Raw genomic sequence first — 14,017 nt, 5'->3', positions numbered from 1 at the left:
AGCCAGAAGGCCTGGCAGACCTCGTTCTTCTAAGACAGCCAAAGCCATCCTCGAATACTAAGTCAGGAGAGCTCTCCTGAAGAGAGACTCCCCAGAGGCAGGAAGGAAGGAACCCGAGGGCCATGTTGCCCTACTTACTCCCCCAGCCCTCTCTCATATTTCAATATTATTTTTCCTTTTTGTATTTTTTGTACTGCAGCATTTGTGAATTTCTCACCTAGGGAGAGAATGATGCTTGCGTTGCCCCAACCTCCCTTCCCAGATTCTGCGCATGCACAGATGTGCCCCAAAGCTTCAGGTTCCAATGAGCTCTGCGGCACATCTGCGTACATGTAGGTTTACCCAGCACCTTTGCAGACGCGTGGCATGCACATAGACAGCTATTTTGGAAGGTTCAAAACTTTGCCTTCTTTGCACATGCACAGGAAATCTTCTGCACGTGTGCAGATGGGCTCTGGCAGAACCTCAGGGCTGTTTTTGGCCCTATAATGGCTGTACTGAGCTACTAAAAAGGGACTCTTTAGGCAAAACCCATTTTGCTGTGCATGAGCAAAGCACAAGTGTATTTCAAATTCCCATTTGAAAGAAGATACTATAAAGTTTCTGTTTATTACCTTTTATTATTTTTTGTGATCCTCTAAAAATTATTTCACTGTGTTACTAGTTATAAGTGATCCCGTTTTGGCCACTGAGGTATTCCCATTGTAGAGGGCAATAACAAGGGGGCATGGCCTAGTCTCTAAAGCTGGCCGCACATTGAGCGACTATTGTCCGGTTCCTGATGTACCAGCCAACATTTGCTTACTGGGTGGCTCGATCAGCTCCTTCCTGCTCCACCTCCTTAAACTGAAAAAATTGAAGGAGCCAGGTGGAAAATTGTTGGCTGAACAGCAGCAGCTGCATCCAATAAGTAGGTCGTGTGGTGCCCTCTAAAGAGCGTTCTGCATTCAGATCTCTTTTCAGAGGGCATTTGATGCCTGATATAACTTTTTTAATGCTGCACTAGCCTGCTGCAATCGCATGCATTGCACGCCTTATGCGGAAGGGCCCATTAAACTCAATGGTGGGTTTGACGGGCTTTACCACGAGTTAAAAATGAAGCAGCTGCAAAACAAAGCATGTGTACAGCCCTGTCCAGCTATATTGGGACAGTTCAGGTGGGCTGCCAGGGGAGACTCAGCAGCCTGTTTTTACTGCTCCAAACACCCGGCCCCTCATTGAAAAAGCATTGAGATTCTGCCTACTGCTTATAATGCAAAAGAAAGTTATTAGCAGAAGGTAGCAAAGTCCCCATCTGCTTAAGGGTCCACTGAAAAGATCACTAGAACTCAGCAGTGAACAGCAAACTGCTCTTCTTCACAAGCCTGTCTGGCTGCTTGCTGCCCATTACAACCCTCTCTTGCAAGTGGATCAACTCTTTCAGGACCCATACCGACAAGTACCCGTAGCCAGGGTTGGAGGTTCTTTCTCACCCAAAATCTCTCTGAACCTCTGAACTCCGGGTCCCATATGATGACTTAATAATCCTGGGAAAGCTGCACATCAGTTTTCACCTATTTCCAGTTCACCCTGAGTACTGTCGTCCCTCTTAAAGGGACTGCAACCTAAACAGTAGTGATGTGTATACACAATGTTTGCTTGATGTTATACTTCTTTTAGCTGAAGTTATAATTCCTGTATATTCTGTAACTCACAACACATTCTTAGTTGTTTTATTTCTTCTTTACAGAGTTTTTAAAAAATAATTTTTCTAAAATCATTCAAGAAAAACCTGCTTGGAATAATATTTTGGATGATCTCTTTACACAAGACATTTTTAAAGAAGAGCAAGTGGACTCCATAGTAAAAGACCATAGCACGGTGCAGGACCAAATCCGAAAGACCCTGCTTGATATAATGAAACAAGGACAGAAGAGCTGTATGACATTAGTGCAGATCATGAACCGTCACCATCCTTCATTGATGAAAAAACTGGAGATCTAGTTGTGATGGTTACATGGGATCTCTCAAAAGTATTCCAAAACAATATTTCCAAAACAAGACTCATCCACCTTACCAACCATTCAGTGTCCTCCACCCCTCTCTGCAAATCCCTCCACTGGCTTCCACTCACCCAACAAATACAATTCAAAGTACTAACAATAATTTACAAAGCCATCCATAACACTGTCCCCAGCTACATCACTAACCTAGTCCCAAAATATCAACCAAGCCGCTCTCTTCGGTCCTCCCAAAACCTCCTGCTCTCTAGCTCCCTTGTCACCTCCTCCCATGCTCGCCTCCAGGATTTCTCCAGAGCTTCTATCCTTTGGAACTCCTTACCCCAATTTGTCCCCTAATCTATCCATCTTTAGACGATCCCTGAAAACCCTTCTCTTTAAAGAAGCTTATCCTGCTTCTAACTAACACTGTTTTACTTCCTCCATCAGCTCATCCCCCACAGCTATTACCTTTTGTATCAATTGACCCTTCCTTTTTAGATTGTAAGCTCTAATGAGCAGGGCCCTCTGATACCAAATTGTAATGTCTGCCTTTATTTTGTTAAGCTCTGCGCAAACTGTTGGCGCTATATAAATCCTGTATAATAATAATAATTTTTCAGAAAATGTAGCCCCACTAGTCCCACGCATTATGTTCCAATTTTGATCTGTTTACTGCTGGCTCTGTGGTGTACAGGAAAAGGTCACTTGGCAGTTTATAATGTGATTGTACAACCCCACAACTATGCCGTGTGGGAGCTTACCTTCGATATCAATTGGATGGATTTTTGTAGGTAAACCATAACAATACATAGTTAATAGTCTATTTTAAAGTATACGGCCATTTTTTTAAAGTCTACCTGAACCGTTCATTCAGGTTATATCCAGTTAGACAAGCCCTCACAGTACACAGTTGATAATATAGGTACCCTTAGATGTGCCATTAAGAATAATAATTGAAAAGTCGCACCACTGTTCAATAGTTCAGATACAATTTTGTTCCAGAAAGGATCAATGAGACAATAAGGGCAGGTTCACACCCCAATTTCTGCGTTCCAGATGCATTTCTGCATGTGCACTTTTGTTACATTCTAGTGTGGTGTTTTTTTTCCTTCTTTTTTTTTTCTTTAATCTCAATTAGGGCATGCGTTCTGGTGCAGATTAAAAATGCACTGGACTGTATGCATTGTTTCCTATAGCAAGCCCCAATGAGTGGGGTGTTTTTGGGTTTTTGGGAGCAATAAATGCGTTGGTTAACTATTTTAAGTCTGGTTCACACCAGATAAAGACTGGATATTGGTTATATGAAAGTACAAGAGGAGTATGCGAAAAAACCTCAGTGGTTTGATCAGAAGGGGCGCCCAAACAGGCCACCAACAGGTTTTATTTTGCAAACTGCTTGTGTACTTATCGATTCCTTATACCTACCTGAGAACCCTACAGAGGACTCAGGATGGGAACCCTGAACCACCTTTATTCTGCGGGGAGACAGGTTGTCTCCACCCACGCAATTGGAAGATTGCGTGTTTCCCACCCCTTGGAGTGACCAGTAGACGTGAAATTTGTTTCGATCCAAATTAGTTTTTCAACAAAATTCGACAAATTCGTTAATTCGGAAATATTCCAATTGACGAAAACCCATTTAACAAATTTTTCTGAAAATTCAAAAATCCATAAATTCGAAAATTAGAATGCAAATCCGTAGCATTCCAAAGAACGAAAATCCGAAAATAAGAACGAAAATTTGAAAATCCTAAATAATGAGTAACTAACTAATAATAATAACTATCACTAACTATTAAATTATAGGTATGGAAATTTCCTCTCAATTTTGTCTGTTAGTGAACGTAACAAATACGAATTTATCCGAAGTTACCAATTATCCGAAATAACGAATGCCGCAGCTAAACGAATGGAACGTAACTAATTAATAATAATCAATAAAAAGGTTTTATTATTATTATGTATTATTGTTAATTTGTTACGTTCCATTCATTTAGATGTGGCATTCAGTTATTTCGGATAATTCGTAACTAAATTTGTATTCTTTACGTTCATAAACAGAAAGGAAATTCCAATACCTATAATCTATTGTTATTATTAGTTAGTTATTTCAGATTTGCGAATTTACCAAACGAATGAAACATAACAAATTTAGAATTTTTCCGAATTTACGAATTTATTCGAAATAACGAATTTCGATCATAAAGAATGAACCGAAAAACGAAAAGGAAAAAAAAAGAAACGAAAACGAACACATTTTTTCGGTAGTGCACATGTCTAGTGACCAGAGCTTCAATTGGTGCAAGTCATCTTCTTTTTTTTTTTTTTTTTCTACTGTGGAACCATCTAGCTTTTTTTTTAAGCAGTTTCTTATGTTTTTTGAACTACAAGGGGTGTTCAAGTCAAACCAGGACTTTTAATTTTACAGGTATAAAAAAGGGATGCTAGCGTGGCGGTATTATATGTAGTAGTAAGTGGCAAGTGTGTCCTATTACTCAACGGCGCAGAGACCATTAATCATGATGGCAGACAACAGTGTTAGTTCGTGATGAAATTTCAAACAATTTAGTCTGCAGGTAAAGTGATGGCAAGTGTTTTCTGGGATAAACATGGCATTATTCATGTGGATTTTCTGCCCTGTAGTGCCACTATCAACAGTGAATAATAATGTCGTGTTCTGAGTGATGTGCATACATGTCTGTGGAAAAAAAACGGCCTGGTTTGATCACTAAGGGCGTCCTGTTTCTCCAGGACAACGCACAAGCTCATACTGCTCACCGCATTACAGCAATTTATCTGGGAGGTATTGCCACATATCCCTTACAGCCCGGACCCCACTCCAAGTGGTTTCCACCTGTTTGGACCCCTAAAAGAGTTCCTCAGAGGTCAGCATTTCAGCACTGATGACAAAGTGGAGCAGGCTGTCCTAGGATGGTTCAGACGAACTGACAAATCTGTCTATGCCGACACTTTCCAGGCATTAGTTAAACACTGGAATAAGTGTATAAATGTAGCAGGGGAGTATGTTGAAAAATAAATGTAGTTTCCACTCCTTGACATTTGTTCTTTTATTATATAAACTTTGACATGAACACCCCTCATATTTAAGTTTCACATCAAGGTAATTAATCTGTTCATGACTGTACTTATAATCTAATTTAATATTATTCGTATTGTTATTCAGATAGTTCATGTACTCAATTAATAAATGCTTAAAGGTTTTTTATGTTATTTTATTAATAATCTGGCTAGCTATGGATGCTTTACATTTTCTGAGCAATCGGCAACTTAGTTTGGATACTTTGTTCTCCTCAAACATAGATACTAGGGAGAACACTGATTTTAATAGTGCTCTTACCTCTTTGGGTAATGTCCTTGAGACACAGGTGAAAACTTGGTGGGACATATGTACTTTTGAGCATTACCTAAAGGAGAAAATAATTATGAGGAACCTTATTGGATGGGTTAGATGACCCTGACTCCCAACAGGAATGGTTGGAATTTTTTAACGGAGTAGGGATTAGATTGCAAGAATTAGTCCTTAAAAGGAAAAAACAGAAAATGCATAAATTGGAACAAAAAACTGATGAATTACAAATTAAATTAGATCCTTTAAACCCACATCACAATTAATAGAATTCAATAAAGAAATTAAAAAGAAGTTAGAAAAAATTGACCGTGATACACAAAAAAAGAAATTGAAAAAGATCCATCGAGATATAGGTGACTTTGGAAACAATTTAATTTATGCATGGCAGAATATAATTCCAAACACAGAGTATGGATACAGAGGGTCCACCAACAGAAGGCCCTCCTGCAGTGAATACACGCTCAGTTCTGTAAATAGATTGAAAGGGACACCATGGATGGGGAATAAGACTACCCAAAATAAGCCAAAGGTACAAAATGCTCCCAATATCCATAATAGGGGAAGGGGAAATAATACAAATACACCGAGAGGAGGCTGGAATGGTCAACAGAATTATTACACACAAAATAATCCTGATTTTGCATATAACAGTAGAGATTATGTAGTCCCATCACCTTTACCGATGTTAAACCATTACGATGCTCTGTATGGTTGTAAGGATACACATAATCCACCATCACCCTATCCTCATATGGCTCTGGTTCCTTTTTTTAGAGAGAGGAGGGCGAGGTTTCAATCGGGGTCAGACCTTCCCCAGGGGACAAGGGGGCCAACCAGGGAGAGGCCAAACATCTCAAGCTTTCCATCCCCCCAGAAAACAGGGGTGGGGGAACCATCCCCCTTGGGAGAGACCTCAGATGGGTCCATCTCAGAACACGGACCCAAGAAGGCTAAATCATACAGAGGATGCAGGGCAGGACGCAGAGTCCAAGAGAAAAAAAAGAGAAGAGAAACGTAATGACGGGGATTTTTAACCTCACTGATGTTGAATTTACCCCTAAAGAAATGAATATTTTAAATATTGGCCTAAAATGTGCAACTAAAAGACCCATGAATAAATTCAACGTTTATATAGACATACACAAATATGTACAAAAAATTAATATAAGAAATTACTATTTGGGGATTAACACTAATCCAGCCAAAAGCGTAGAAACTGAGTTTGGATAGCGGTCTAAAGAACCGTTCTCTATTTAATCCTCCATCTACAACGAATCAACAAATAGATGTGTTCAAACAATTCGTTTTAAGAGACTTAGAAATAATTACTCCCACTAAAAATAGTACTCCAAGATATATATCAGACAGGATTGGCGCTTTAGAAAAGGGGAAAGCTATTATAATACGACCCGCAGACAAAGGAGGAGGAGTGGTCATTTTGAGTACCCCAAAGCACCCTCCCAATGTTGAGGGCATGTGGCCTGGTATGGTTCAGGAGGGGGGGCGCTCTCTCGCCCCCCCCTCTTTTTCTGCGGCCTGCCAGGTTGAGTGCTCGGATAAGGGGGAACCCCACGCCATTTTTTTTTTTTTAATTTTGGCACGGGGTTCCCCTTAAAATCCATACCAGACCTGAAGGGTCTGGTATAGATTTTGAGGGGGACCCCACACCATTTTTTTTTTTTTTTTAATTTTGCCCGGGGTTCCCCTTAATATCCATACCAGACCTGAAGGGCCTGGTATGGAATTTAGGGGGACCCCCCACGTCATTTTTTTTTTAAATTTTGGTTCGGGGGTTCCCCTGTGGGGAATTCCCATGCCGTTTTTATCAATGAACCTTTATGTGTATTGTTGGACCGGCAATTCATTAATAGCCGCGAGTAGTTTTAAATGACTTTTTTTCCTTTGAAATGTAATTTTGCTGTCAGACTGTTCTAAACACGGGAAACATGCACCCCTTTACAGGCATACTATAGACACCCCCTAGGTAGGAAATTTAAAGGGATATTACACTTTTATTGTTTCACTTTAAACATTATTAAAATCACTGCTCCTGAAAAAACGGCCGTTTTTAAAACTTTTTTTGCATTGATCCATGTCCCCAGGGGCAGGACCCAGGTCCCCAAACACTTTTTATGACAATAACTTGCATATAAGCCTTTAAAATTAGCACTTTTGATTATTCATGTTTGTGTCCCATAGACTTTAACGGTGTTCGCGTGTTCGAACAAATTTTTTGCCTGTTCGCATGTTCTGGTGCGAACCGAACAGGGGGGTGTTTGACTAATCCCTAGTGGAGAGATGACCAGGTTTTTAAGAGGGTGGTACACTGGGAGAATGAAGGGATATAATTAGATTTATATAAGAGGTTGTGTTTAGAGGTGATAGTGACACCTAGATATTTAAATGACTGGGGACACCATATGAAAGGAAAATTATTGGATTACAAGGTTTGAGTGTCTTGGGAGTAGTTAATAGGTAGAGCAGAACATTTATTAGTGTTAATTTTAAGACCTGAGACGGCATTAAAAATTTTGAGTTCCTTAAGAAGAGATGGGATAGATGTGAGAGGTTCAGAAAGGAATATAAGAGCATCATCAGCGTATAAGCTGAGTTTGAAAATTCTGTCTCCTTTGGTATATCCTTTAATATCTACGCTATTTCTGATCTTGTGGGCCAATGGTTCGATTGCTAACGCAAATAAAAGTGGTGATAAGGGGCAGCCCTGTCTAGTCCCTCTACTAAGAGGAAAAAAGTCAGAATTGTATCCAGGGATTCTGATTCTGGTTTGGGGGGAGTGATATAATGCATTAAAGCCTTGCAGAAAATTATCCGAGATACCATATTTGGGCAAAAGATAGTTAAGATAGGACCAGTTAACGCTATCCAAACTGAGGAGGCATAGTTGGCGGGATTGTAGATTTATGTCTTGAATAATGTTTGTGACTAGTCTGATGTTATCAACAATCTGTCAACCAGGGATGAAGCCTGTTTGGTCTATGTGAATTAGATTTGTGATAACTGCTGCCAACCGGTCGGCAAGTAGTCTCCCAAAGATTTTTAAATCATTATTAAGGACAGAGATAGGGCGGTAATTTTGGGGGAGGGAGTGATCTTTGAGTGGTTTAGGGATAAGAGAGAGATTTGAGCATCTCATCTGGGAAGTGATTGCCATTGAGGATGTGGTTAAAAAGTTTGGTTAAGTTGGGGGTTAGAAGGGTAGCAAATTTTTTGTAATATGAAGAGGAGAAGCCATCTGGTCCAGGGGCTGTGGAGGTTTTAAGGGATTTAATTATTCTGATAATTTCAATGTCGGTACAAGGAGCATTTAGAGATTCCATTTGTTGTGCCATGCTTAGAGGTTTGATTTTGAGAAGACTGTGGGCCAGAAAGTAGATCTTTGTAAAAAGAGGAGAAAATATTTAATACTTCTTGAGGGTGAGTGATCAGGTTTCCGTTTTTGTCTCTAAGTTTGTATACATGTGGGGGTTTATGTTCATGGTTGAGTCTCTTGGCAAACATGGCTGAAGGAGAGTTGCTATGTAGTAGGAATTTGGCTTTCGAGAACCTAAGAGATTTTTCTGTGTTTGCTGACAGAATAAGGTCTAATGCCGCGTACACACGAGCGGACTTTCTATCCTACTTGGTCCGGCACACTTTCCGACGGACTTTGTCCGCCAGGTGCGCCGGACTTTAAAACGGACGGACTTGCCCACACACGCCGGGACTTTCCGGCGGGCTAAGTCCGCCCGTCTTTCCGACGGACTTTCGCCGGAGTTCCGGCGGACTTTCAGAATGAACGGACTTGCCCACACACGGACAAGTCCGTTCATTTTGAACGTGACTCAGGTGCGACGGGACTAGAAAAGGATGTCAATCTTGCCGCTTTTATCGGCGAGATTGACACCTTACTAGCCCCGTCGCGGGGCATACCAGGCCCTTAGGTCTGGTATGGATTATAAAGGGGAACCCCGCTACGCCGAAAAAACGGCGTGGGATCCCCCTAAAATCCATACCAGACCCCGATCCGAGCACGCAGCCTGGCCGGTCAGGAAAGGGGGTGGGGACGAGCGAGCGCCCCCCCCCCCCTCCTGAACCGTACCAGGCCGCATGCCCTCAACATGGGGGTGGGTGCTTTGGGGGAGGGGGGCGCCCTGCGCCCCCCCCCCCCCAAAGCACCTTGTCTCCATGTTGATGAGGACAAGGGCCTCTTCCCGACAACCCTGGCCGTTGGTTGTCGGGGTCTGCGGGCGGGGGCTTATCGGAATCTGGGAGCCCCCTTTAATAAGGGGGCCCCCAGATCCCGGCCCCCCACCCTATGTAAATGAGTATGGGGTACATGGTACCCCTACCCATTTACCTAGGAAAAAAGTGTAAGTAATAAAACACACTACACAGGTTTTTAAAATATTTTATTAAACAGCTCCGGGGGGGGGGGATCTTCCTCCGGCTTCGGGGGTCTTCTTCCGGCTTCGGGGGTCCCTCCGCTTCATCTTCTCCCGGCGTCCGGTTGGTTCTTCTCCGCTCTCTTCTCCCGGTGTTCCTGTTCTTCGGCCGGCTCCTCTGCTGTCTTCAATTAGCTCTCTTGCCAGCAGAGGTCCGGACTTCTGGGCTTCTGGGCTTCTTCTCTTCTCTTCTCCAGATGTTGACACGACGCTCTCTCCTGCTGGACTGCTCTCCGAGGGCTGCGTTGTGACTTATATAGGCGGAGACCCCGCCCCCTTTTGATGTCACAGTCCCTGGGCATGCTGGGACTGTGACGTTTTAGGGGGCGTGGTCAACATCACCCAGTGACCACGCCCCCTAAAACGTCACAGTCCCAGCATGCCCAGGGACTGTGACATCAAAAGGGGGCGGGGTCTCCGCCTATATAAGTCACAACGCAGCCCTCGGAGAGCAGTCCAGCAGGAGAGAGCGTCGTGTCAACATCTGGAGAAGAGAAGAGAAGAAGCCCAGAAGCCCAGAAGTCCGGACCTCTGCTGGCAAGAGAGCTAATTGAAGACAGCAGAGGAGCCGGCCGAAGAACAGGAACACCGGGAGAAGAGAGCGGAGAAGAACCAACCGGGCGCCGGGAGAAGATGAAGCGGAGGGACCCCCGAAGCCGGAAGAAGACCCCCGAAGCCGGAGGAAGATCCCCCCCCCCGGAGCTGTTTAATAAAATATTTTAAAAACCTGTGTAGTGTGTTTTATTACTTACACTTTTTTCCTAGGTAAATGGGTAGGGGTACCATGTACCCCATACTCATTTACATAGGGTGGGGGGCCGGGATCTGGGGGCCCCCTTATTAAAGGGGGCTCCCAGATTCCGATAAGCCCCCGCCCGCAGACCCCGACAACCAACGGCCAGGGTTGTCGGGAAGAGGCCCTTGTCCTCATCAACATGGGGACAAGGTGCTTTGGGGGGGGGGGCGCAGGGCGCCCCCCTCCCCCAAAGCACCCACCCCCATGTTGAGGGCATGCGGCCTGGTACGGTTCAGGAGGGGGGGGGGCGCTCGCTCGTCCCCACCCCCTTTCCTGACCGGCCAGGCTGCGTGCTCGGATCGGGGTCTGGTATGGATTTTAGGGGGGACCCCACGCCGTTTTTTTCGGCGTAGGGGCTTCCCTTTATAATCCATACCAGACCTAAGGGCCTGGTATGCCCCGCGCTCGCCGCAATAGGAAAATGTGTTTTTCCTATTGCAGCGAGCGTGAGATGCAATACCCTGCCCTCGTGTTGTATCTGGTCCGTCGGACCAGCCTACACACGAGCGGGCTTTCCGTCGGACCAGCACACACACGAGCGGACTTTCCGCCCGAAACTGAGTCCGGCGGAAAGATTTAGAACTTTCTTCAAATCTAGGTCCGGCGGGCTTTTGGGAAAAAGTCCGCCGGAAAAGTCCGCCGGTGCCTACACACGGGCGGATTGTCCGGCACACTCTGGTCCGCCGGACCAAGTATGCCGGAAAGTCCGACCGTGTGTACGCGGCATAAGGCTTTGCGCTTGTCTTGAATCTGTCTGGTAATTTCTTGGGATGGGGTGTGTTGTAGTTTATTATATAAGCGATTTAGATCTCTGGTGAGACATTTAATGTCTTTGAGTCTTTCCTTGTTTCTATTTGCGGCTAGACTAAGTGACCACGTAGGACCGCTTTATGGGCTACCCAAAGTGTCGTAGTAGGGGTTTCATCGTTTGTGTTTTCAGTAAAGTAATTTTCAATGTGTGTTGAAATAGATTGTATTATTGATGGGTCAGTTAAAATTGAGTCGTTTAGTCGCCAATTGAAGGCTGATGGTGCAAGTCCAATGTGTGATGTTTCAAATGAAGTGATGTCATGATCTGACCAGGGACAAGGAAAGATAACAGCTTTAGAGGAATTATCTAGTAATATGGGGTGCAAAATATATAGTCAAGTCTAGAATAGACTTCATGGGGGTGTGAATAATATGTATAGGCTCTAATTCCAACATTGTGAGCCCTCCAGGAATCTATGAGTTGGAATTTGCTAATGGAGCGGGTAAGAGATTTGGAAAATGCTTTGGAGGAGGGGGCCACATTACTTCTGTCTAGGGAGGGGTGAGATGCTAAATTGAAGTCCCCACCAAGGATTATGTTAGGGGAGCTATATCGGTCAAGGGTTTCAAAAAAGTTCGAAAAAAAGGATGATTGAGATTCGTTAGGAGAGTAAATCGACGCTATTGTAACAGCTCTGTTGTCTATTATACCCTTAATAATGATATAGCGACTCTCCACATCCTTAAATATATTTTGTATGTCTAATACAATAGAGTTGCGTATAAAGATGGCTACACCGCGAGTTTTGTTGTGGAAAGTGGTATAGTAAAATTGGTTGTAAGCTTTAACAAAGTAGTTTGGATGATTGGAGGAGGAAAAGTGAGTTTCCTGCATAAGTATGATATCAGCTCCCAATCTCTTATATTGTTGAAAGGCTTTTTTTCATTTGTGAGGGGATTTAAAACCCTGCACGTTATGTGAAATGACCTTAAGACCCACAAGTCAGGGAAAAATACTTGTGTTTAAGACCAAATTTAAACTTATAATTATAAAGCAGTTCGACAACAGAGGGTTTCTGTATAGCTATAGGAGGATCAGCATCAATTATATCTAAAGCCAGGGGAGTAAAATGTGGTGTAAACGGAGGAAACCTTCTGGAATGCTTATCATACCTTGAGGATGGAATGTAGTAACATGTAGTAACATAGAGATAAATACCATTTCTTTTTTGTGTAAAGCTGTAGAGGATTATAACGACTTCCAATTTTCAAATTAAATTCGTCTGTTGCCATAAAGGCAAAAGATGCAAATAAAGTAAAACAGTAACATAGGAACAAGAGGTATCTTGTCACTGAAATATGAACTAAAGTCCAAAGGACAAAACTGTCCTATTCCTGCAGATCTGGCCAGGCACGGACCCCGCACAAATGAGGGAGTCGCGGTTAACCGCAAAAGCAGGAGGGGGGACAAACCAGCGACGATGGATGTATCAGGCAATTAGGTTATATAGATAACAAATAATATGCAAATACAACCAGGGGGACGTAAAGAGCATTACAAAAAGCTCCATTACAACATGTAGGTTAGGGTGGTTGGGTGAATAGATTAATATAAGGTCACATCCTCTGTATGTGACTAACAGCGGAGGATCTTAAGCCGGTATCAAAAAAACAAAAAACAAAAAAAGGGGGGGGAGTAGGGGGGGGGGGAGGTATTTAAGGGAATATAGTCAAATTGGTGACTGACCTATAACAGCGATAAAATATTTAATAGAACCTTAACCACTTGCCGACCGCCTCACGCAGATGTACTGCGGCAGAATGGCACGGGCAGGCAAAGTAACGTATGGGTACGTTACTTGCCTCCCGCGGGCGGGGGGTCTGATCGGATCCCCCCAGTGCCCGAGGGGGTCACTTCTGTCCCGGAGCGATCAGAGGTGAGGGGGAGGCCATCCATTTGTGGCCACCCCCTCACGATCGCTCCCAGCCAATGACATTCTTCCTCTGCTGCTGTAATGTAAACAGCGGCAGAGTAAGTGATGTCATCTCTCCTCGAGCCCGTCTTTTCGTTCCGGCGCCGAGGAGAGAAGACATCAATGTGAGTTGCACCAACACTACACTTACAGTAGAACACGCAGGCACACATTTCACCCCCCATCACCCCCCTGTACCCCCTGTCACAGTGACACCAATAGCAGTTTTTTTTTTGTATTGGTGTCAGTTTGTGACAGTTATAAGTGGTAGGGCAGTTAGTGGTAGCCCCCTTTAGGTCTAGGATACCACCTAACCCCCCCTAATAAAAGTTAACCCCTTGATCACCCCCCGTCGCCAATGTCACTAAGCGATCATTTTTCTGATCGCTGTATTAGTGACACAGGTGACGCTAGTTAGGGAGGTAAGTATATAGGTTCGCCGTCAGTGTTTTATAGCGACAGGGACCCCCATATACTACCTAATAAAGGTTTTAACCCCCTGATTACCCCCTAGTTAACCCTTTCACCAGTGATCACCGTATAACTGTTACGGGTGACGCTGGTTAGTTAGGGCACCCGCCGTTTATTACCTTATAAAGGTTTAACCCCCTAATCGCCCGGTGGTGATATAAGTTAAGTTTTAGGGTCAGATAAGGTCTGCATCGCCCCAGGCAGCGTCAGGTTAGCGCCAGTACTGCTAACAC

General features: G+C 43.7%; 1 protein-coding gene across 1 annotated transcript in view; it reads left to right on the top strand.

The window, feature by feature from the left end:
• LOC141117161 (ankyrin repeat and protein kinase domain-containing protein 1-like) overlaps positions 1-2,610 on the top strand; it is a 54,438-nt gene extending 51,828 nt beyond the window's left edge. The window contains exon 10 of the mRNA XM_073609830.1: positions 1,730-2,610. Within this exon, the coding sequence (XP_073465931.1) occupies positions 1,730-1,983 (254 nt within the window). The 3' untranslated portion in view covers positions 1,984-2,610. The remainder of the gene's footprint in view (positions 1-1,729) is intronic.
• The last annotated feature ends 11,407 nt before the right edge of the window (positions 2,611-14,017 follow it).

The sequence above is a fragment of the Aquarana catesbeiana genome, linkage group LG13, assembly GCF_042186555.1.
Source record: "Aquarana catesbeiana isolate 2022-GZ linkage group LG13, ASM4218655v1, whole genome shotgun sequence".
Lineage (NCBI taxonomy): Eukaryota > Metazoa > Chordata > Amphibia > Anura > Ranidae > Aquarana > Aquarana catesbeiana.
This window is presented reverse-complemented; position numbering and strand designations above follow the sequence as displayed.